Below are 21,835 nucleotides of genomic sequence, written 5' to 3' on the forward strand. Positions count from 1 at the left end.
TTGAGCTACTAACAATAGGTTGAAGTTCAAGCTCTCTACTAGTAGCACATTGGAAATGCTCAAATTATTGGATATTGCAATCTTACCAAGCCCTTTAACCTTGCCTTTGCCATTGTCACCAAATGTTATACTATCAATCCCATTGCTCTTGCTTTCATTGATTGAATTGAACATTCTTGAATCACCGGTCATGTGTTGTGTGCACCCACTATCAAGCACCCAATGCCTTCCTCCGGCTTTATAATTTACCTACAAAAGAAGATCAATTCCTTTTAGGTACCCAAACTTGCTTGGGTCCTTGTAGGTTAGTCACCAAGGTCTTTGGTACCCAAATGGCCTTCTTCTTTGGGCCCACAATTGGTGTACCAATGAACTTAGCCTTCACACCATTGGCACCCTTATAAAGCATGTAATAAGAATAAAATTTGATTGAGGATACATTAGGTAGCTTGTTCTTGTTAGTCTTGCAATTTTGCTTTATATGCCCAACTTGCTTGCATCTATTGCAAAACTGACCATTGCCCTTCACAAAGCTAGCTTTGGGAGTGACAAAGGCCGCCTTGCCTTTTTTGGGGGTATAGCCTAATCCCTCTTTATTGAGAGAAAACCTTTGGCTACCTAAGCACTTTAGCAAGCGGGCATCTCCACCATAGGCATTGCCTAAGGCATGAGTGAGCTCATTCACCTCCTTCTTGAGGGTTTCATTTTCCACCATTAGTGATGTATCATTCATAGGTGGAGTGGTAATGGTTGTGCTACAAGAAGTGTTAGTGGGAGCAACAATAATGGGTTTATAAAAAGATTCATCAATAAGATCACATGTTAGTCCCACATCACATGTTACTATCACTTGCTCCTTCTTGGCTTCCTCCTTCTTGACTTGCTCAATGAGAGAGGAGTGAGCCTTTTCAAGCTTAGAGTGAGCTTTGCCAAGCTTCTCATGGGCTTCCATTAGCCTCTCATGAGTTGCATTGAGCTCATCAAGGGATTGCTCAAGAAATTTGACTTTCTTGTTCAATTCCTTGCACTCCTTTCTCTTCATCTCAAAGCAAGTATGCACTTGCTCACACATGTCCATGAGCTCCTCCTTGGAGTACTCTTCATCATCATCATCACTCCTACAAGCATCACTTTCACATTCATCATCATCACTCACATCATATTTTACCTTGGTAGGTTTTGCCATGAGGCACGTTGATGGAGTGTCGAAGATGGAGGGCTTGTTGTTGATGGTGATGCTTGCTAGTGCTCTCTTGATAGATTTCTTGTCATCATCACTAGAGCTATCACTATCCGAAGAGCCATCACTATCCCATGTGACCACATAGCCTCCACCCTTCTTCTTCTTTTGGAAGGTCATTCTCTTCTTCTTTTCCTTCTTTTCTTTCTTATCCTCCTTGTGCTTCTTCTTCTCATCCTCATCATTATCACTATTGTATGGACAATTTACTACTACATGATCGGGGCTTTTGCAATTATAGCATCTTCTCACATACTCTTTCTTCTTGGAGTGATCTCTTCTCTTTCTTGCACCATAGCCCTTCTTCTTCATGAACTTACCCATCTTGCGCACAAAGAGAGCCATAGCTTCATCATCAATATCACTAAGATCATCATCACTTGATTCTTTCTTGGACTTGCCCTTGTTCTTTGATGATGATGAGCTAGCCTTGAATGTTATGCTTTTCTTCTTCTTGTCTTCTTCTTCCTTCTTGTCATCCTTGTCATCCCCCTCCCTTTCCACATGGTATGTCTCTTGTGTCATGACATCACCTAGTACTTGGTTGGGGGTAGTATTCTTCAATCCTCCTCTTATGATTAGCAATCTTAACATCTCAAATCTTGGAGGTAGGCACATCAAGAACCGATGAGAGACGTCATCATCCTTGATCTTCTCTCCCAAAGCCTTCAAGTCATTGACAATTACTTGCAATCGATGGAACATCTCCGAAATGCTCTCATCTTCCTTCATCTTGAAGCTTGTCAATTTATCCTTGAGGATATACAACTTGGCACTTTTCACTGCCAGTGTGCCCTCATATGTTTCTTCCAATCTTTTCCACACCTCATTTGCTCTTTCACAATCCTTGATTTGCTCAAACACCTTGGAATCAATGGCATTGTATAAAGTGTTGAGAGCCACTGTATTGCATTGCTTGTTGATCTTATCTTGGTTGGTGGGATCACGGGATCAATGATAGCATAGTCATTCTCGGTCACTTCCCACACTTGATCATTGATTGAACCAAGATACATCCTCATCTTTCTCTTCCAATAATCATAGCATGTGCCATCAAAGAACGGTGGTTTGCCCCCCACATGGTTGAACACAACTTGAGCCATAATTTGACACCGAGGTTGTTAAGCCTTCAATCAAACGGTGACCACGGCTCTGATACCACTTGAAAGATCCTAATATGGCTAGAGGGGGGTGAATAGCCTATTTAAAAATCTACAAATCAACTAGAGCAATTTGATTAGTATGACAAATAGCGTCATGCAAACTTGCTCTAGCTCTACAAGGGTTGCAAGCCACCTATCCAATAATTCTAGTTGCAATGATTACTTAGGCACACAAACTTGCTATGTAATTACTCACTAAGAGCTCTCAATCTTGCTACTCTAAAAAGCTCAACTAGATGAATGTAAATAATAAAGCAAGCTCTCAATTCTAATTACACTAAAGAGCTTGTATCAACTAGTTTGCAAGAATGTAAATAAGTGAGTAGGGTGATTATACCAACGTGTAGGGGATGAACCAATCACAAGATGAATATATAGCCAAACACTGGGAGAATGCCAAAGACAAGAGACAAACGATTTTCTCCCGAGGTTCACGTGCTTGCCAACACGCTACGTCCCTGTTGTGTCGACCAACACTTGGTGGTTCGGCGGCTAAGAGGTGTTTCACAAACCTCATCCACATGATTGGACACCACAAGAACCGACCCACAAGTGAGGTAACTCAATGACACAAGCAATTTACTAGAGTTACCTTTCGGCGCTCCGCCGGAGAAGGTACAACTCCCCTCACAATCACCGGAGACGGCCACGAACAATCACCAACTCATGCCGATCCTCCACCGCTGCACCGAGCCGTCTAGGTGGTGGCAACCACCAAGAGTAACAAGCAAAATCCATAGCGCAACACGAATACCAAGTGCCTCTAGATGCAATCACTCAAGCAATGCACTTGGATTCTCTCCCAATCTCACAAAGATGATGAATCAATGATGAAGATGAGTGGGAGGACTTTGGCTGAGCTCACAAGGTTGCTATGTCAATGAAAATGTGCAAGAGGATGAGCTTGAGCCAGCCATGGGGCTTAAATAGAAGTCCCCACGAAATAGAGCCGTTATACCCCTTCACTGGGCATAACGTGGGCTGACCGGATGCTCCGGTCAGACTAAACAGACTCTAGACCCAGTGTCCGGTCAACCAATGTAAGTCACGTGTCATCCTATGTTCAACAGGAGTTGTCTGATCTCAACGGTCATGACATGACCGGACGTGTCAGTTACAAAGTGACCGGACGCTGGATCTCAGCGTCCGGTCGTTTCTAGTAAGCTTCCAAACATGAGATTTCACGACCGGACTCGTCCGGTCATGCTCGACCGGACTCACCCAGTGTCCGGTCACTCAACTTCTCTTCTGTATGCCCTATGTCAGTGTACGTCAGCACTAACCGGACGCACCCTACTAGCGTCCGGTCGCTTTTCGCGCCAGTGTCCGATCGAAGACCAAAACACGCGCCCTCTGCTGCCACTGACCAGACGCTTTGGTCCAACCAAGGCCAGCGTCCGGTCACTTATAGTGACCTCCATTTTTTCTGTTTAGGGTGCCGGTGGCATCGTCGAACTATCCGCACTCTATGGGCGGACACTCCACCGGTGGAGTTCCTTACTCTTGCTCCCAAACTTCACCACCCTTGATCAAATGTGCCAACCACCTAGTGTATCACCTTGTGCACATGTGTTAGCGTATTTTCACAAACATTTTCAAGGGTGTTAGCACTCCACTAGATCCTAAATGCATATGCAATGAGTTAGAGCATCTAGTTGTACTTTGATAACCGCATTCCGATACGAGTTTCACCCCTCTTAATAGTACGGCTATCAATCCTAAATGTAATCACACTCGCTAAGTGTCTTGATCACCAAAACAAAATGGCTCCTACATTTTATACTTTTGCCTTGAGCCTTTTGTTTTTCTCTTTCTTCTTTTCCAAGTTTAAGCATTTGATCATCACCATGCCATCACCATCATCATGATCTTTGCCATTGCTTCATCACTTGGAATAGTGCTACCTTTCTCATAATCACTTGATAAACTAGGTTAGCACTTAGGGTTTCATCAATTAACCAAAACCAAACTAGAGCTTTCACCATGTTGTTCTCCCTTGACATCGCCCATCGCTTTAGAGTCCCAAACTCCATTATCATGGACAATGGCACACAGTTCACCTAGAAAAAGTTCCTCCAATTCTACAATGAATACCACATCTGCGTCGATTGGGCTGCCGTGGTGCACCCCTGCATGAATGGGCAGGTCGAGCGCATGAACAGCATGGTCCTATAAGGCCTCAAGCCTAGGATCTTCAACCGGTTGAACAAGTTTGGCAGACGATGGGTCGCAGAGCTTCCCATGGTGCTTTGGAGCCTGAGGACGACCCTTAGCCCAGCGACCGGCTGCACACCATTCTTCATGGTCTATGGTTCCGAGGCTATCCTCCTGACCGACCTCGATTATAGAGCACTGAGGGTCAGGGCATATGACGAATAGGGAGCTGAGGCATCCCTCAAGGATGCCATGGACCAACTAGATGAAGCATGTGACATTGTCCTCCTCCGCTCGGCCAAGTAGTAGCAAGCGTTGCACCCGTACCATAGCCGTTGAGTGCGGGGTTGGGCCTTCTACGTCGAGGACCTAGCGTTCCACCTCGTCCAGAGCAACAAGAACTACCACAAGCTCTCTCTGTCGTGGGAGGGACCATATGTCATCATGGAGGTGCTCCAACCAGGCACCTATCAGCTCAAAACCATCGACAATGAAGTCTTCGTCAACACCTAGAACATCAAACAGCTACGTCGCTTTTACCCTTAATTTACGCATGCTTTCTCTTATCGATTTCGCTATTGACTCCTCGATCTTTAGTGACACCTGACCCTAGCAACGGCAAGGGGTCAGGCCTCACTCAGGGGCTGATAAGAGCATATCTATCTGGTAGACATTCTCTATGCCTGACCCTTTCTTGCGTTAAGATCTAGAAGCAAGGGTTGCAGAAACAAATGCTGAGTAAAACTGGTTGGACCGCAAGAAACCTACGCCCCAGCAGCTACGGCATTTTTGCTCACTAGCGTGATTAGAGATTTTTGCCTGCACCCTGAGCTTTTTAGCCTTAACTACAGAAAGAGTTGAAACATGTTAAAGAGTATATCTATCTGGTAGACATTCTCTGTGCCCAACCCTTTCTCATGTTAAGATCAAGAAGGAAGGGTTGCAGAAATGAACGCTAAGTAAAACTGATTGGACTGCAAGAAACCTATGCCCCAACAGCTACGACGTTTTTGCTCACCAGTGTGATCAGAGTTTTTTCACCTACACCCCGAGCTTTACAGCCTTAACAATGGAAAGGGTCAGAACGCATTAACCTTTTTATACAAAAGGGGAGAAGAGCTAAAAATCTGTTTGGCCATAATGAAATTTAAGAGCTTATCCACTTATTATAAGTTCACTGCCTGGCTTATCTACCTAACTAATTTCTTGGGGGTGATCTCATCCTCTATCTCAGTAGGTAAGTCCTGTGCCAGAGGGGCCACCTCCTTCTCGATGTTGTCTAGCTCAGCGTCGGTGTAGACAGGCATGAGAACCATCATGGGTAAGTCCTATGCCAGAGGGGCCACCTCCTTCTTAATGTCATCTAGCTCAGCGTTGGTGTAGACAGGCATAAGAACTGTCCCATTCAGGCCTAGGAGTTCAAAGGTTGGCCCTCCGATGGGTTTATAGCCGCTCTAGGGCGCCCTTAGAGTGAGGGGTGGAAAGGAATGGGCCCACTAGTGGCCAGTACCTAGGCGCACGAGCATCACGAGCATCCCAGCCCACATTTGAGTCTTGGTTAGTTCCCAATCCATGGTTTTTTTCTCGAAGAAAGGCAACGAGCCCTTGGGACCGGTCGAACAGACCCGAGAACTATACGGATTAGCCACTGAGAATCTAGAGTTGGTCACCAGCTGACCCATGTCGGACCCCCACGAATGGGAAGCTGGGGCACCAGTCAGACTAGCCCGTTAACAGCTCATCGAGCACCATGTTTTGTCCATCTAGGAAAAACATGGCACGGCTCAGCCCCTCTGTTTTATCGAAAAAAATGCTTGAGGGATGACGATCACAAAGATGAGCTGACCCCTCGATCGGACCCCTGCAATGTGTGGGGGCTCAAGGGAAGTTGGACTCGCAAGGAGACTGAATGTGTGGTCATAGGATGATGGCTCAGATCCTAGGGAGGGGTATGTACAAAAACTAAGAATAATGTTTCTGAAACAAAAAATGCCTTCTCTTACCAGTTTCGTTGTTGTCTCCTCGATCTCTAGTGAAACCTGACCCCGGCAATGGCAAGGGGTTGGGCCTCACTCGGGGGCTGATAATGGTATATATATATCTGTTCTAAAATAGTCGCTGTGCTCGACCCTTTCTCACGTTAAAACCTAGAGGCAAGGTTTGTGGAAATGAATGATGAGTTAAACTGGACGGACTACAAGAAACCTACGCCCCAACGGCTATGACACTCTTGCTTACCAACATGATCAGAGTTTCCTGCCCACACCTTGAGCTCTACAGTCTTAATAATAGGAAGGGTCAGAACGCATTAATCCTTTTTACACATAAAAGGGGAGAAAGAACAAATTTATTCAACCGAAACAAAAGAACAAGCTTATTTAAACAAAACAGAAGGGTTGGAACTTGTCCGCTTATTACAAATGTGTCACCTGACCTATCTGACTAAACTAATCCCTCAAGGGGAAGATTTCATCTTCTATTTTGGTAGAAAGGCCATGCGCCAGGGGGGCACCTCCTTCTCGATGTCGTCTAGCTCGGCGTCAGTATAGACAGGCGCGAAGCCATGGTTCATTGTCGCCAGATCAATGTTCTCGTAATGAGAACAGATGACCGCGAATGATAAGTGAACTCCAAAGTGAAGCGCGCGCCTAGCCATATCACTTGCCTGGTCCATGATACAGGTGACATGAACCATGAACGAGCTTGTCTCCTGCTATAAGGCTAACTCGAGCTCCTCGTGAACCAGCTGGACGGTGACGTATAGGTTGTCGTATTTATCGCTCGCCATCTAGAGGGTGTCCTTCACCTCGCTAAGCTCCTTCTCTAGGCCTTGGCTCTTCACCACCTCTGCACTGAGCTTGTTGTTGAGACCTACCCAAGTCACGTATCGACCATGTCAAAAGGCTTACCATGGATTCTAGGGAGAAAGACAACAAGGGAAACTGGAGACTTACCATTCATGTTCACCCAAAGCTTGCATAGCTCATCGCGCTGTCGGGTCACCTTAGCCTCCAACCACCAGACCTCTTCTTTGCGCTGATCGACCTCCACGGCGAGCCCAATGGCCACACCCTTGGCTGCAACCTTAAGGCCCCTCTCCCCCTGAAGTTCATCCTCTAGGTGGTCGATCCGTTGCTGAGCGTAGGCGTGCTCCTAGAGAGCTAGGTCAATCCCCGTGTGGAGCTCCTCTATGGCCCAGAGCAAATCATCCCGCTCCTTCCATAGCTGCTTGGCCTCCATGGTGTCCGCACGCACCCTCTCGATCAGGGCCATGAGCTTCTCCTTGGCCTCATAGGCGTCGTCATGAGCGTCCTTCTCCCTAACTCAGAGGTTAGCCACCTCCTAGGCGATAGGGGCAAGCTTAGCCACCTCCTAACAGGCAACAGCGAGCTGTGCAGCCAGCCCCTCACTCCACCGTGTCTCCTCAATAAGGAACTAGGACTTCTCTCGGCTATGGGCCATAAGGATCTATGAAGAAGACAAGACTTAGAGGCGCGAAAAGAGAACATGAGGGTCAAAAGCACAGTCATATCATACCTAGCCAACCAGGACAACAATGTCGCGCATTGAACTCAGCCTAGTGGTCAAGGCGCAAACCACGACCCCATCCTCTGTGTGGACGCTCCCCCATTCCCTCTCCTCTGCTGCATCATTGAGGGCAGCCACTTGGACCAGAGACCGGGACGTCCCCGCACTGACCTCAAGTGGTGTCGACCTCTCTTGTGGCGGTAGCTCCTCTAGAGCGGCTCCTCTAATGATAGAGGGGGCGGGTGATGCGGACATGGAGGCCTGCCCTATCACCACATCCGTAAAGGATGCCTTGGGTGCACCCCCTTCCGCCAGCCCCATCGTGGACATGGCCACCTGCACGGACAATGGCTCTGGCCATGCCGCCTCCACCTATGATGTCAAGGACATGACTGGCCATGCTGCGCCCACCACTAGCATCTCAGATGCGCCCTCCTCCGCCTACTCTCCCATGGACACAGCCATCGGCTATGCCTCCTCGATCGACATCGTGGCCGCCCAACACCACTCACGCTCACCACCGACACGGCGCCAGTTGGCTCTTGGTGCATTTGCTGAAGGAGGATCTTTTTTGGAGCGAGCCACAGGAGAGTCCCACATCCTCTGACGCTGCAAGGGACATGGTAGTCAGTTCATGGCAAAAATTCGTTAAGACAAAAGGACAAAAAAACTCTTGACTCACCCTGACGCCATCATGCGAGGACATTTTGGGGCTGGCTTGCTCAACCACAGCTGCTCCTCATTAGCACATTGCTACTTCGAGCCCTTCCTCGGCTCGGAGGGCTTGGACGAATCAGAACAGCCACCTCCCGCCGACTCCAGAGGCACCGTCGAGGGCTCAGACAGAGTGGGGCAACCTATTTCTACCGGCTTCAGGGCCACCGTTGAAGGCCCAGACAAGGTAGGGCGGCCTAATTCCACTGGCTTCGGGGCCACCATCGAAGGCCCAGACAAGGCAAGGCGGCCTGATTCTGCCAGTTTCGAGGTCATCGTCGAAGGTTTGGATAGGGCAGGGCAGTTTGATTCCACCGGCTTCAGGGGCATGTCCTCCCCCTCCTGCCCCATGGCATGCCGTACAAAGGGCCCCGCTTACGGCGAAGGCAGGTCCTCATCCCTGATGGCCAGATCATCCCATGGGATGGGTGACCCGGAGCCATAATCCTCCTCCTCCTCTTTGTCTTCTTCCTCCTCTTCTCCCGACGAACCTTGATGCCGCTTCCCTCACTTTAGCTTTGCTCGCTGCTTCGACTGCCATTTCTTCTCATCGTCATCCTTCTTCTTCTTCCTTTGTTCATCCATGGCACAGTTCATTGCCCTCATGACTGCGTGCTCTAGCAGTGGCGCGACAGAGTCCTAGAAGACTAACCTCGCTAGTAGCTCGATGAAGCCCACGTCCAGCCATATCACGAGATCGGGAACATGGCATCGGCCTCCCTCATGGCCTCCTTGATGCACTGTGCGACCTCACTATCATGGAGCAGCCCTAGGGCGAGTGTCATCCCGATGAGCTACGCGTCGGGCATCATCCCGTACAGTGGGAGGACGCGCGCCATCAGGGGCACCACCCTCCTCGTATGATACCCCCTGATGACGCTAGCCCTGCAGAGGCCATGGGTCTTTAGGAACATGATGGCCTCAAGGAGGTCACGCATCCTCTTCTTCTCCTTGATGGGTGACCCCCACGGCCATGACGGCGGTACCTCTTTGACCAGGTGCCCGAAGAAGACCGACAAGGGAGTGGCAGGGTCATTCTTCAGGTAGAACCAATACGAGTGCCACCCCTTATTGGATCTAGAGAGCTGGCAGGGCATGTACTTGGCCGCCCGCTGCTCCCGGAGGTCGATGCCCGCACATCCCATTGGCACCGGGGTCTCCCAGCCTCTCTCCTTCTTCTTGATCAAGGAGATAGAGAAGAAATATCTCCATAGCTCGAAGTGGGGCTTGATCCCCAGGTACCCCTCGCACATCGCGATGAAGGCCGGGATGTGCTGGATCCCATTGGGGTTCAAGTGTTGTAGCTCGATCTGATAGTGGTGCAGTAGACCCTAAAAGAACGGGTGGGGAGGAACCACGAGTCCGCGCTCATGGAAGGGCATGAAGGAGATGACATAGCTGTTGGGCGGCGTCGACGCATCCTCATGGCCGGGCACAAGCCACTCCACTGCATTGGTCCTCCCATAGAGAAGACCATGCTTGACATGGGCCCTCCATGCATGCATGGGTAACATCAGAGTGGTACCACAAATCCATGGAGGATGGAGGTGGCTACGGAGAAGCAAAGGTGGCAGCGGCGAAGAAGCGGAGGCTATAGTTCGATGGCAGATTAGCAAGCATGGCAGATCCAAATGGCGATAGCGGAGAAACGGAGAAGGTAAGGTTGTGGTTCTGGTGTGCAAAAACATGAAGGGGGCCACTATTTATAGGACAGAGCAGGACGAGAAGGCAAACCGTCTGCCTAGGATCATGCGCCCGCTGTGCTGCATCACGTCTGAAAGGTCCTAATGGCTAGAGGGGGGTGAATAGCCTAATAAAATTTCTACAACAACACTTAACAAAGTGGTTAGACAATTATGAGGCGAAGCAAGTGTTGCGCTAGCCTACTCAAAATGCAAGCCACCTACCACAATTCTAGTTTAGATAGTGTCTATTCACACAATAGCAAAGACACTATCCTATGTTAGTGTGCTCTCAAAGACTAACTAAAGAGCCACACCAACCAAGCAAGCAAGCTCTCACAACTAGCTACACTAAAGAGCTTGTCAACTAGTTTGCGGTAAAGTAAAGAGAGTGATTAGGATAGTTATACCGCTGTGTAGATGAAGTATCAATCAATCACAAAGATGAATAACAATGAAGACCAATCACCTCAGAATCAATGATGAACACAATGATTTTTACCGAGGTTCACTTGCTTGCCGGCAAGCTAGTCATCGTTGTGGCGATTCACTCACTTGGAGGTTCACGCGCTAATTGGCTTCACACGCCAAACCCTCTATAGGGTGCCGCACAACCAACACAAGATGAGGATCACACAAGCCACGAGCAATCTACTAGAGTACCTTTTGGCGCTCCACCGGGAAAAGGTCAAGAACCCCTCACAATCACCACGATCAGAGCCGAAGACAATCACCACCTCCGCTCGACGATCCTCGCTGCTCCAAGCCATCTAGGTGGCGGCAACCACCAAGAGTAACAAGCGAAATCCACAGCGAAACACGAACACCAAGTGCCTCTAGATGCAATCACTCAAGCAATGCACTTGGATCACTCCCAATCTCACTATGATGATGAATCAATGATGTAGATGAGTGCGAGGACTTTGGCTTAGCTCACAAGGTTGCTATGTCAATGAAAATGGCCAAAGATGTGAGCCACAGCCGGCCATGGGGCTTAAATAGAAGCCCACATGAAATAGAGCCGTTGTACCCCTTCACTGGGTACTCTGCGCTCTGACCGGACGCTCCGGTCCACTTGACCAGACCCTGGACTCAGCGTCCGGTCCACAGATGGATGCCACGTGTCATCGCCTTCAAACACTGTTCGTCAGATTCCAACGGCTATGACGCTGACCGGACGCTCCGGTTAAAACTGACTGGACGCTAGAACCTCAGCGTCCGGTCGAGTACAGTAAGGGTCAAAACCTGGTTTTCCTCGACCGGACGCGTCCGGTCCACCTCGACCGGACACAGCCCAGCGTCCGGTGGTAAACCCTAGCCACTGTACTGACAGTCAACGCGACCGGACGCAGGCAGTCAGCGTCCGGTGCTTCTGGATCCAGCGTCCGGTCACTGGACCGACACTAGCATCAGCTCTGTTCTCACTTCTATCTTTTTCACCCTTACTCCAATGTGCCAACCACCAAGAATTTGCATCCGGCGCAATAGAAAATAGGCATTCTATTTTCCCGAAAGCGTCGAATCCCGCCGCCCAAACCCATCTCAACCCTGCAAACACCTTGTGCACATGTGTTAGCATATTTTCACAAATATTATCAAGGGTGTTAGCACTCCACTAGATCCTAAATGCATATGCAATGAGTTAGAGCATCTAGTGGCACTTTGATAACCATATTCCGATACAAGTTTCACCCCTCTTAATAGTACGGCTATCAAACCTAAATGTGATCACACTCTCTAAGTGTCTTGATCACCAAAACAAAATAGCTCCTATGGTTTATACCTTTGCCTTGAGCTTTTTATTTTTCTCTTTCTTCATTTCAAGTTTAAGCCCTTGATCATTGCCATGCCATCACCATTGTCATGCTATGATCTTCATAAGCTTCTCTACTTGAAGTGTGCTACCTATCTCATGATCACTTGATAAACTAGGTTAGCACTTAGGGGGTCATCAATTCACCAAAACCAAACTAGAGCTTTCAATGTCACCTCCCTCCGAAGATCGTGCACACGCTATCTCTAGTCGCGCCCTCAAAGGACACGCCGGATGACGGTTCACCCGGTCGATGGTCCAAGAACCGTCATAGGTAAGGAGGGATACAGAGTTGAAAATGCTCCTATGGCCATTCAGGACCAGGAGTTCGAAGGCTGGCTCGCCGACGGGTTCACAGCCGCTCCAGGGCACCCTTAGAGCGAGGGGTGGAAAGGGATGGGCCCACTAGGGGCCAGTACCTAGGCGCACGAGCGCCGCAGGCATCCTGGCCCATGTTTGAGTCTTGGTCGGTTCTTAGTCCATGGTTTTTCCTCAAAGAAAAGCAACGAGCCCTTGGGACCGGCCGAACGGACCCAAGAACTATATGGATTGACCACCAAGAGTCTGGAGTCGGTCACCAGCTGACCCATACCGGACCCCCACGAATGAGAAGCCGGAGCCCCACTTGGACTAGCTAGTTAACAGCTCACCGAGCACCATGTTTCGTCCATCGAGGAAAAATGTGGCACGGCTTAGCCCCTCTGTTTTATCAGAAAAAAACGTTTGAGGGATGACGATCATAAAGATGAGTCAACCCTCGATCGGACCCCAGCTACGCCTAGGGGCTCGAGGGAAGTTGGACTCGCAAGAAGACCGAATGCACGGTCGCAGTATGACGGCGGACCGGAATCAAGAACAATCCTTCTGACCTCCCGAATCCTATGGTTACATGCCCCCTAGAAGACCGATCATGACAAAAGGGAATCGTCGTCCTACCAAGACACACCGCGGGCTACAAAAAGAAGGTCATGGCCCTCAGCGTCCTCCCGTCCGGAAAAGCCTCCAAAGGAGTATTCTAGTGCTCCGCAGGCTCGGGGGCTACTGTCGGGTATCGATATTAGGGATACCCAAAGCAAGGAAGTTAGCGCCCACGCTGACTTCCCGGATGGCTTGAGACGTATTAAAAGGTCTCGCCCGACCCTAAGGTCGCGGGCTCCGTCTTGCCCGACGTCAAGGCCCCGGGCTCCGTCTTGGCCGACCCCTTGGGTGCGGGCTCCGTCTCGCCCGACCCTAAGGACGCGGTTTCCGTCTCGCCCGACCGCGGGCTCTGTCTCGCCCGAACTCGAGGACACGGGCTCCATCTCGCTTGGCCCCTTGGGTGCGGGCTCCGTCTCTCCCAAGGTCGCTGGCTCCGTCTCGCCTGACCTCGAGGACGCGGGTTCCGTCTCGTCCGACGGGGACCCATACCACCGTCAACCACTCCAGGTCTAAGCGTACGGGCCTGGGTCAAAACTCTGACGCCAGGGAATAGGCTAGCACACCTTGATGTAACCTGTGGCCATGACGGGCCATACCTGGGGATTCACATCAAGAACAGTGTTGGACGTGCCGGTGCTGTTCTGCCTAATCCTCGTACGGACGCTGATAGACGTGTTAGTTCACCACGACGTCCGTCGGGACGGAGTGGAACGCCATGACCGGCAGATGATGCCTGCGCATGGCGCCAGTGACGAACAGGGCCATGACATGGAGCCGTCCCTGTTGACATCTACATGATCAACAGGACCCGCATAAAGGAGGAGAAGGACCCAGCAACCCTGGAAGCCTTCTTCTCTCTCGTTCTTCTCCTTTTCCTTCTCTGTAACCCGTGCTTTCCCTTCGCCTATAAAAGGGGAAGCAGGGCGCCCACGCTGGGGGATGGGAGCATAAGAGCACGACACGAGCACACGGCTGAGCGGCAAGCGAACTCTCAGCACCCGTTCACTCCTTCCACCAGAGACTTGGGATCCTCTCCCTCTCTCGCCTGTTTATAACCTCTACTGCAAACCAAGTGCCGGTAACACGAGCAGCAGCGAACTGGACGTAGGGACGTTCCGCACGAACCAGTATAAATCCTTGTGTCCTCCGAGCACACCATCCGAGCCAGACGCGCCGCAAATACAAATTTACTCGTCGGTAGTCCGACAACACCGACAAGAAGGAAGATGATGAAATGGAAATGGTTGATGCAGACATGGATGGAGATGGTGCTGCAAGCTTTAAAGAAAAGATTATGGGTATATTGCAGCAGGGCGATTTTGCAGAAAAGAGAGGTTCCAAGCTGAGCCAAGTTGATTTTTTTACCTGCTGTCTCTCTTCAACAAAGCTGATATACATTTCTCGTGATTGATTCTCTGATGGGCCAGCTACCCTTGAGAAGTCTGTTTTCTTTCTTTTGTGTTATTATAATTGTATTAAGTTACTGAATGAAGACCTCTAAGCTTGTGCTCAGAGAAATTTTGATAAGCTCGTCCTAGTTGGTTGAGCTGGTAAGGAAAGAAATTCTACTTGTTATTGCCTTGCCTGTGCTGGATGGTGAATTTACCAGTATCGGATTTGGCACAGATGTCATTCCATCCGCAGCAGCAGGGACAACAGAACTTTCGATCCACGTGAGTACATGGCAACAGCATATATAAGTGTAGATTAGACTAACAATTCTGTTTTCTTACGACAATGCAATCATGCAGATACAATATGCACTGCCTCTGTTTTCTTACAAGGAACGGAGGAAGGCGTTAACTCTGTTTTTCTACAATCATAGAGCGTTAAGTCGTTAAAAAGGAGATGACGAGCCGACACTTAAGCTCAACACGATCGCACCACTCTTGGCCGACTAGCGCCCTAGCCAACACGGTGGTTAACTCATGATTAATGCCAACGTGTCTAGCTAGTGCATTCACGCCCGCCAAAAAGAGAGATTTCTTCGAACTGAGTACGCTATCTAATGCCGAATAAGTGAGAATAAGTTTCCTTTTTATATTTTAGAAAAGAGTGGGTCCTAATGAAACGAGACGAGCAACTTCAAACGGAGTGAGAGTCCTGAGATGCAAACACAGACAAATTTGAAGCCAAACTATGAACAGCCGAACACAAGAAATCTGAGCTGTCCATAACAATGTGCAACAGAATAAAATCAACATTATCAATACTTTTTTTTAAATGAACATTGTCAATACTGGTGCACTGGCGCTGGTCCCTTGTTGTGACCTGAACATTCGTTTGCCTCATCTTATTCCATTCATTCATCCTCCTGTCCAAGAACTGTCTGTGGTAGGGGGCTTGACGTGCTCCGAGCCTCCGACTACCACTAAACACTGAACCAAAGCTCATATCGGCAGAAATGCTGCAAGAATCTTGTCACGCTTTGGCATGCACGTCTCAGATCAGGGCTTCATCCTCCAATGTTGAGGGAGCCGGGATCTCTGCCATGCACCCTGAAGCGATAGATGCATGTAAGTTCCAAGTTCCCATGGTTTGAGGAGAAGTCGAGCTGAACCATGTTGACAACACGTGAATCAGCAGTTCTCTCTAGTTGGAAGGTCTGAGCATTGCTTTTGTCAAGGTCATAAGAGAACTCTCCTAAAGCAGCCATCACATTTGAATCCTTTTCTGAATCATCATGTGATCCTTGGTACCATCCACGGACCTGGAAATCCTTTGGAGCACTTGATCTATCATAGGCCACACTCTGCATAGGTCATGGTTTTCGTGAGTTAGTAAGATTAAATTGGAGAGAGTGGCTGAATCAAGAAAATAACGTCCACCTAGCTCTGACCCAAGGAAAGATATATCATATATAATATCAATAAATTATTTTATGATATTTCACTCAATCAAAGAAACACAATCTCAAGAGTTTGGCAGCTTAAAATTGATGTGATAGTAAGGATAGGTTTGTGACGGTACATCAGGATAGTGGCAACTCGAATTACCAAATTCAGGTTCAGTAATAAATAAAATTCCCTAAACAATTTAAACCACGAACAATTGATGATATTGTAATCAGATATCATAAACTGTGTTCTGCATATTTTTTCACGCATCAGTAATCAAGTTACCATTCATCACTTTATGTGACATGTCCCATGATAATACTAGAATAATTGAGTAGACAATTAGAGGAACCAAGAGTTATTGAAATTTCCCAAATCTAGGCAAGTGAGATAGCATAAGCAGCATACTTGATGTCGACAATCAGTATGCTCCTAATGATCAGATCAGATTCATAAGTCAGACCTAACCTAATAACAACTAATAACAAATTTAGGATTTCACATGAGTTCCTGACAAAACAATCCAAGTGATATGTCAGATTGTCAGTTCCATCTCTCAAACTATTCAGATTAACCCACACCAAAGAAAACAAAATGTAGAACATCAAATCTGAAATAGATATATTTGTGCTGGAAACCGCATCTATGCTTCTAAGTTCTAGCCTTGTGGATTATATCAGGAGTGAGAACAGATTGACTACCTGCTTTCTAAACTTACTGACAGAGGGAATTAAATTAGCTCAGCTGATAACAAAGGGCAGTTGCCTTATGGCCAGTGTTACAGAGACCCGAGTATCCGAAATTTTTTGGGGGAAGGTGGATCTGATGAAACAACTTTCAGTGCCTTTCGGTTCTTTTGGTTCAAAACTAGCGTTTTTGCCAACGGATAAAGAATTCGATGCCCCTGGACAGCCGCTACATCCAGGGATCCCACAAAATCATTAAACCTGGCGGCTGCTCGCTCTTTGATCAGTGATTCACCGGATCAGATGATGATGCCTGCTGGTTGGTAGTGAGAGGAGTCTTAGTACCCGCAAAAAAAAGGGCGCTGGCGAAAGAATGACACAGACTTCCCCGTACAAAAAGAGAAATGGGAACGAGGTGTTATGTTCTTCGCTGTGATTCTTGGCTGTACGCCAATCGTATCACTGTGTCGATTGCACCAAACACAGTGTGACACGCATAGGACACCTTGCAGATGTGCCAAAAAGGAAAGGTCACCTTCAAGAAGATGGAGCGAGTCGGCTACAGAATAGGATGTGAGGAGAGGGCAAACATCCAGGATCCAGCATCGTCACAGACAGGGCCAGTAGCAGTGCCTTCCGAGCATCAGACACACCTGCTGCAGACACAGGCCATGGCAAAATTGATGCTACTGAGGTGATATGGTGGCTGTGTGTTGGGTTCTCTGGCTGCAGCAACACGTCTTCTTGAGGGAGTGAGAAGCAGTGAGGAGGAATTGAGGAAGGGCATGCAGCGGAAGCTTTGTTCATGAGTAGTGAAGTCAGGACTCGGGAGTTCGATGGGTTAGGGCAAGTCATTTAGGTCGGCAGAATTGGCCAGTAAATGGCTTCCTTAGTTCCTTTGTTCGCTTTCCTTTTTAATTTTTCCCATTCTTTTCTCCCTTTTTAAACCTGTGATGCATGTGCTTCTGGAACGGTCATAAATGGATAATTATGTACTATGACATAACTGTACAATAATTGTCGATAAACTATATTATGTTCCAATTTTTATTTTATATAATTTAAAAATAATACATTAAACAATCACCAAATCTGACACCTGCACCCGAGTCAGAATCCGACACCCACACCCGTGTCCAGGTAACGCTATTGCGGGATATATGTTTCCTAATTCCTACACACCAACTTTGGTGGGATATATGTTTGCTACAGAAACATTTTGAGATGGAAATACCTAAGCATTCAATTATATAAATTAGTTAGCTACGAAAGTTTGAAATGAATAACAATAGATACTTGTTTAGTCGTTTACATATGAATGTAGAGCAGAACAACCTTACCTTGTCAACATGTTCTAGAGTGACCGCCTCAGGAATTATTCCTGTTCTTAGCTTCACCTTCACAAACCCACTACTTCCTTTCAGTGCAAAACACTCTCCTGGCTGCCCAAAACTTGGCTCCAGCATCTTTTGGGCTGTTGTGTGCACAATGCTTCGACCAGGTAAATAGTTCTTGCCATTCATGAAAGGTTCTGAGTGACTTGCCACTTTAGCACCACCAGATCCCAATGCATAATCCACCATACCAAGGCCATCTGCGGAATGCCTTGCTATCTCCATCTCAACTACCTCTTTGGCATATAGCCTTATATCATCCAAGCTTATTTCATCGTCTGTACCACCGAATCCCTTCTTTTTCTTCAACTGGCTCAAAATCTCTTCAAACTCATTTTTAGAAAGGAATCCCATGTCACTAAGCTCAGCCAGTGACTTATCCAACTTGTCAGTTTTGTCTTCCAAAGTCTTCATCTTTTTCTCTATCTTATTACCCTTATCCTCAAATTGCTTAGCGATATCCCTTTTTGCTTTGTCAATCTCATTTCCTAGCTTCTTATCCAAAACATCCAACTGTAGCTGAAGCATCTTGGCCGTTTTCTTGAATCCTTCCACCTTGGATAGCCTGTTCTCCATATCCAGTGTTGTAAATGATAATTCACCACTTTGCCATCTCCAGAACACCTGCCCCATCCAAGCAGTAGCTGAAATAAGAAGACACAGCTTCACAAGCACACTTAAGGCAGTTACCCACTTGGCCTTTTCTTGTTTAGTAGGGCTTTTCTTTTGGCGTACAGCAGCCGCTGAAGCAACCACATCTGTAGTGCTTTTGTTTTGACGTTCAGCAGCTGCTGAAGCAACCATATCTTTTCTTGCTTCGGAAGAATATTTTGACTTGTCAAGAACTGATTCTCCAACGATAGTATGACTCAGATCATTGCTAGGAATTTTTGCAAGAAGAATCGGAGGCAAGGCTTTTCTTCTTGTAATACCAGCTGTTCGCTGCCTAGCATCTTGGCTAGAATGCGAGTCCGAACTTAATGCATGGTTTCCATTTGTATTCGCAGTAGGAATTGCAGCAGTAGAAGCTGACATTGTCGCCAGCTATAAAGTAGATTGTATTCTAGAAATAATGATGCTCCTGTAATTCAAGGTAGCAGGAATTTAGTAAAGTTCAACAGAGAAAATATGTGGATAACCTCTCCAGCTAAACATAAAATATATGAAGAGAAGTTTGGTATTGGTATCATACATGGCAAGTAAAGGTTTCTACATTTTGTTTAAGAACCGCACTAAATTATGGATAATTGATAATCCATCTCAGGGGCGGACCCAGTAAAGGACATGGGTGTACACATGTACACCAATATTTTTTTGCAAAGCAATCGAAGTTAGTAGGCATAATACATGCATATACACTTGTAATTAGATCCAGATCCGATTACGAATAGTATGTTAGGGTTTGGGCGCACGGTTTTACCCGCGAATTACGTTAAGGTTTGGGCGCGCACGGCTTCGCACAGCAGGAAGGGAAGACCAAGGGGAGGGAATGGTACTCGTCGCCGGCGAAGGTGGCGGGTGGCGAAGTAGGACAGCAGCGACGGCCGGCCCAGTCGTTGGTGAGTAGGGGTTGCGCGCATGCTTAGGGTGATGGGAGAAGACAAGGCAGAGTAGGGTTGCAGCATACAGGCATACAGCTACAGGCGAATTGGGTGCGTAATGACATTTTTAGAGCGAAGGCCGGCCTGCGGCTGGAGCGGAATCAAGCAGACGGAGAGGGACCGAGAGGGACGAGCTGTTGGCGTGGGAAGGAGAGAGAAGATCGTGGCGCTGTGCGGACGGAGACCTACCTGTGGAGCTGTGTGCCGGCCGCGCCGGAGCCGGTCGCGGGGACACCGAGGCTGCAGAGGGCGGACGCCGCGCCGGAGCTGGTGGCGAGGACGCTGGGCCCCAGGTGATGCTCGGCCGAGCGCGGTCCCCTCTCCGGGTTGCGGAGCGGCGATCGGAGGGAGGAGAACGGCCGCGGGAGAGACGAGTTCAGGCGGTGGGCGGAGGGGCGAGCTCGGCCGCGGGCGGAGAGGAGAGCGGCCGCCGCCCTCTGCGGATGGATCGGGAGGAGGAAGAAGAAGAACCGACTAAAGGAGAGAGGAAAGAAAAGGAAAAGACTACTGACAGATGGACCCACATGTCAGGTGTGCCATTCCACAAATCATCCCTCTGTTCGTTTGGCTGATAAATCATGACTAAAAGTATTGTTGACTGATTTGTTGTGAGAGAAAAATATTGTTCGTTGACTGAAAAAGTACGACTTAGAAAACAGGGCACATATTAGGACCGTTCCATTTCTCCAAAAGAAAATGGGTTAGATCATCTCCTGCTATATCCCATACCAAACACATATTGACAATATTTTTAGAGCCATGAGTAGAATAATAATAAATATTTTATTGTAATAGTATTATATTTAAACAATACATCTTAGAATTTGTTTGATTCTCACTTTGAAGAATGTATATGAGCAAGATAATCATGGATGACTCGTCACCGATGAAAGGCCCGAGAAAGACCTAGCGTAGGGTGGTGCTGGCGGTCGCCCAACCGTCGTCATGAGAGAGAGGGAGAGAGAGAGAGAGCAAGCGTCAAGCGAAAAGGACGGCCGAACAGGAACCATGTGAAAGGGACTGGGCGGTGAGAGAGGGAGGGACTTTGTGTTCTCATCACTGTCCATGGCATGGCCTCATGGCGCAGTGTGCAAGTGCAGGCACGACCCACACTAAGTTGTTAATAGAGACGTCACGAAGTCAGTGCTTCATGGTGGAATCTATGAATCCATGCAAGGGCAAGGATTTAACCTAGCAATGCGAGGTGGCAATCTTGCCTTGCTTTGCCAATGAATCCGTGTTGTAGCACCTTACCCCATGCCTTGAGGGGAACATATTGGCGAGGACGGTGATTCGGTGAATGACTGGGATGACTGCCTGCTCAGCTTCCATGAAACGAGAGTAGCAGTTGCTATAGAAGTCACAGTCGACACACATGAGGACATTATAGCCTTTTCCCTAGGCAATTCATATCTAAATTAATTAGTGCATCTACTGAATGGAGCATATGAACATGAAATAACATGTATATCTAATAAGGCAAACAATATGAGTAATAACATGTTATCACTTTAAAATAAATAACAAGGTAAAAAAAATAAATCAAGATAATAAGGCGTTTCGAATGTATTGCAGTTCTATAAATATTGAGTTAGATAAATCTATACATCTATTCAACAATTCTTGAAATCTCTATTCTTCGGTCTACCCTAGGGGTAGCACCCCTACTAGGCCCATATCCTATCAAGACCGTGTTGTTCTACGCAAGTTTCCCAAGGGCACAACCACATAGGCTCAATCAATAAAGCTAGGAGGACATGTCTGCATATGTGAAGAGTCATGATAAGTCCATTGTGTTACACTAATCACCATGATTGCAGGAACATGTTGTGAGATCTAACTTGATATTAGACCATGATATCTGAAAAGCATAAAAGGAGGCATATGGGTCACAAGGTTAATAGCACAACCAGGCCACTTTACTCTAATACAAAATGTGAGTTACAATGTCACCGCCAAGTCCATACCTTAGACAATGCAACTCTTGGCGCCAAAATTCCAACATGAGATTGTCATGCACGGTGCTCTTGCTAGCTAGAGGCTAGCCTAGGCTACCTCCTAGCAACTTGCTCGATCCTTAGCTCTCTATGGGATGGCTATCTCTT

At 47.8% G+C, this 21,835-nt stretch overlaps 1 protein-coding gene across 1 annotated transcript; it reads right to left on the reverse strand.

The window, feature by feature from the left end:
- Window positions 1–15,230: 15,230 nt before the first annotated feature.
- Window positions 15,231–20,194, reverse strand: LOC136462809 (SUN domain-containing protein 2-like). Its single transcript, XM_066461855.1, has 3 exons — window positions 19,920–20,194; window positions 18,076–19,210; window positions 15,231–15,964 (listed from the first exon to the last, which is right to left on the reverse strand). Exons 2-3 carry the CDS (start codon window positions 19,162–19,164, stop codon window positions 15,668–15,670), a joined length of 1,386 nt encoding a protein of 461 aa, XP_066317952.1. The 5' UTR covers window positions 19,165–19,210; window positions 19,920–20,194; the 3' UTR covers window positions 15,231–15,667.
- Between the last annotated feature and the right edge of the window lie 1,641 nt (window positions 20,195–21,835).

The sequence above is a fragment of the Miscanthus floridulus genome, chromosome 7, assembly GCF_019320115.1.
Source record: "Miscanthus floridulus cultivar M001 chromosome 7, ASM1932011v1, whole genome shotgun sequence".
NCBI lineage: Eukaryota > Viridiplantae > Streptophyta > Magnoliopsida > Poales > Poaceae > Miscanthus > Miscanthus floridulus.